The sequence below is a fragment of the Mandrillus leucophaeus genome, unplaced genomic scaffold, assembly GCF_000951045.1.
Source record: "Mandrillus leucophaeus isolate KB7577 unplaced genomic scaffold, Mleu.le_1.0 Scaffold151, whole genome shotgun sequence".
Lineage (NCBI taxonomy): Eukaryota > Metazoa > Chordata > Mammalia > Primates > Cercopithecidae > Mandrillus > Mandrillus leucophaeus.
The window spans coordinates 1,537,931-1,539,026 of NW_012101488.1; the positions used below are offsets into that span (position 1 = coordinate 1,537,931).

General features: G+C 60.4%; 1 protein-coding gene across 1 annotated transcript in view; it reads left to right on the forward strand.

Moving 5' to 3' along the window:
• GIPR (gastric inhibitory polypeptide receptor) overlaps window positions 1-1,096 on the forward strand; it is a 32,406-nt gene that overhangs the window by 12,676 nt on the left and 18,634 nt on the right. Inside the window, 4 exon segments of the mRNA XM_011975146.1 lie at window positions 29-89; window positions 418-487; window positions 614-702; window positions 812-950. Of these exon segments, the coding sequence (XP_011830536.1) occupies window positions 29-89; window positions 418-487; window positions 614-702; window positions 812-950 (359 nt within the window).

Consider the following 1,096-nt stretch of genomic DNA (forward strand, 5'->3'; position numbering starts at 1 on the left):
TGGGGGGGCGGGGTCGGGGTCTGCACAGGGGCCCCCGCGCTTTTCGTCATTCCCTGGGTGATCGTCAGGTACCTGTACGAGAACACACAGTGAGTCGCAGGGTCTGGGGCGGGGCGTGGGAGGTGGGCGGGGCTTTGAGGGACGTGGGCGGGTTGTGATGGAAACGTGGGCAGGGTCGGAAGGCTATTCGGTGCTGGGGGTACGTGGGCGGGATCCAAAGGAATGGGGAGCTAGGAAAGAGAAAGATTGTAAGGGCAACCGGCAAGAGGAGGGAGTGGGACCTGGATCGTAATGGGCGGGACCTTAGAGAATGTGTGTGGTCTCAAGTGCGGTGGGCGGGGCCTAGCGAGCAAATGAACTTGGTGATCGGTGAGTCTAGAGTTTTTCTATCTCTTAGCTCTACTCCGCCTTCCTCAGGTGCTGGGAGCGCAACGAAGTCAAGGCCATTTGGTGGATTATACGGACCCCCATCCTCATGACCATCTTGGTAGGATCGGTCCCGCCTCCACCAGGCCGTCCTCAGGGATTTCCCATTCTGGGAAATGGGGTGCCACCTCCTCCTCCCCCTCCAGAATGGGATCGCGGCTGGCTCAGCCCTTATCTCTCCCCACAGATTAATTTCCTCATTTTTATCCGCATTCTTGGCATTCTCCTGTCCAAGCTGAGGACACGGCAAATGCGCTGCCGGGATTACCGGCTGAGGTGAGGGCATGCGGTGGGGACCGAGGGGAAGGGGCCGGGTGCGAGATGCGGAACCAGGGCTGAGATGGGGAACCAGGGCTGCGGGATCACTGCTGCCCTCTCTCCCCAGGCTGGCTCGCTCCACGCTGACGCTGGTGCCCCTGCTGGGTGTCCACGAGGTGGTGTTTGCTCCCGTGACCGAGGAACAGGCCCGGGGCGCCCTGCGCTTCGCCAAGCTCGGCTTTGAGATCTTCCTCAGCTCTTTCCAGGTGCTCAGGCAGGGTGCAGGAGCTCCATCCTTCCACCCAGGGCCTCCTCCCCAGAGGGGCACGAGAGCTGCAGTCGTTCTCTGGTGCAGCCACTGAATGGGGTGTGAAGATGAGATTTAGTTCGTTCATTCATTCATTCATTCATT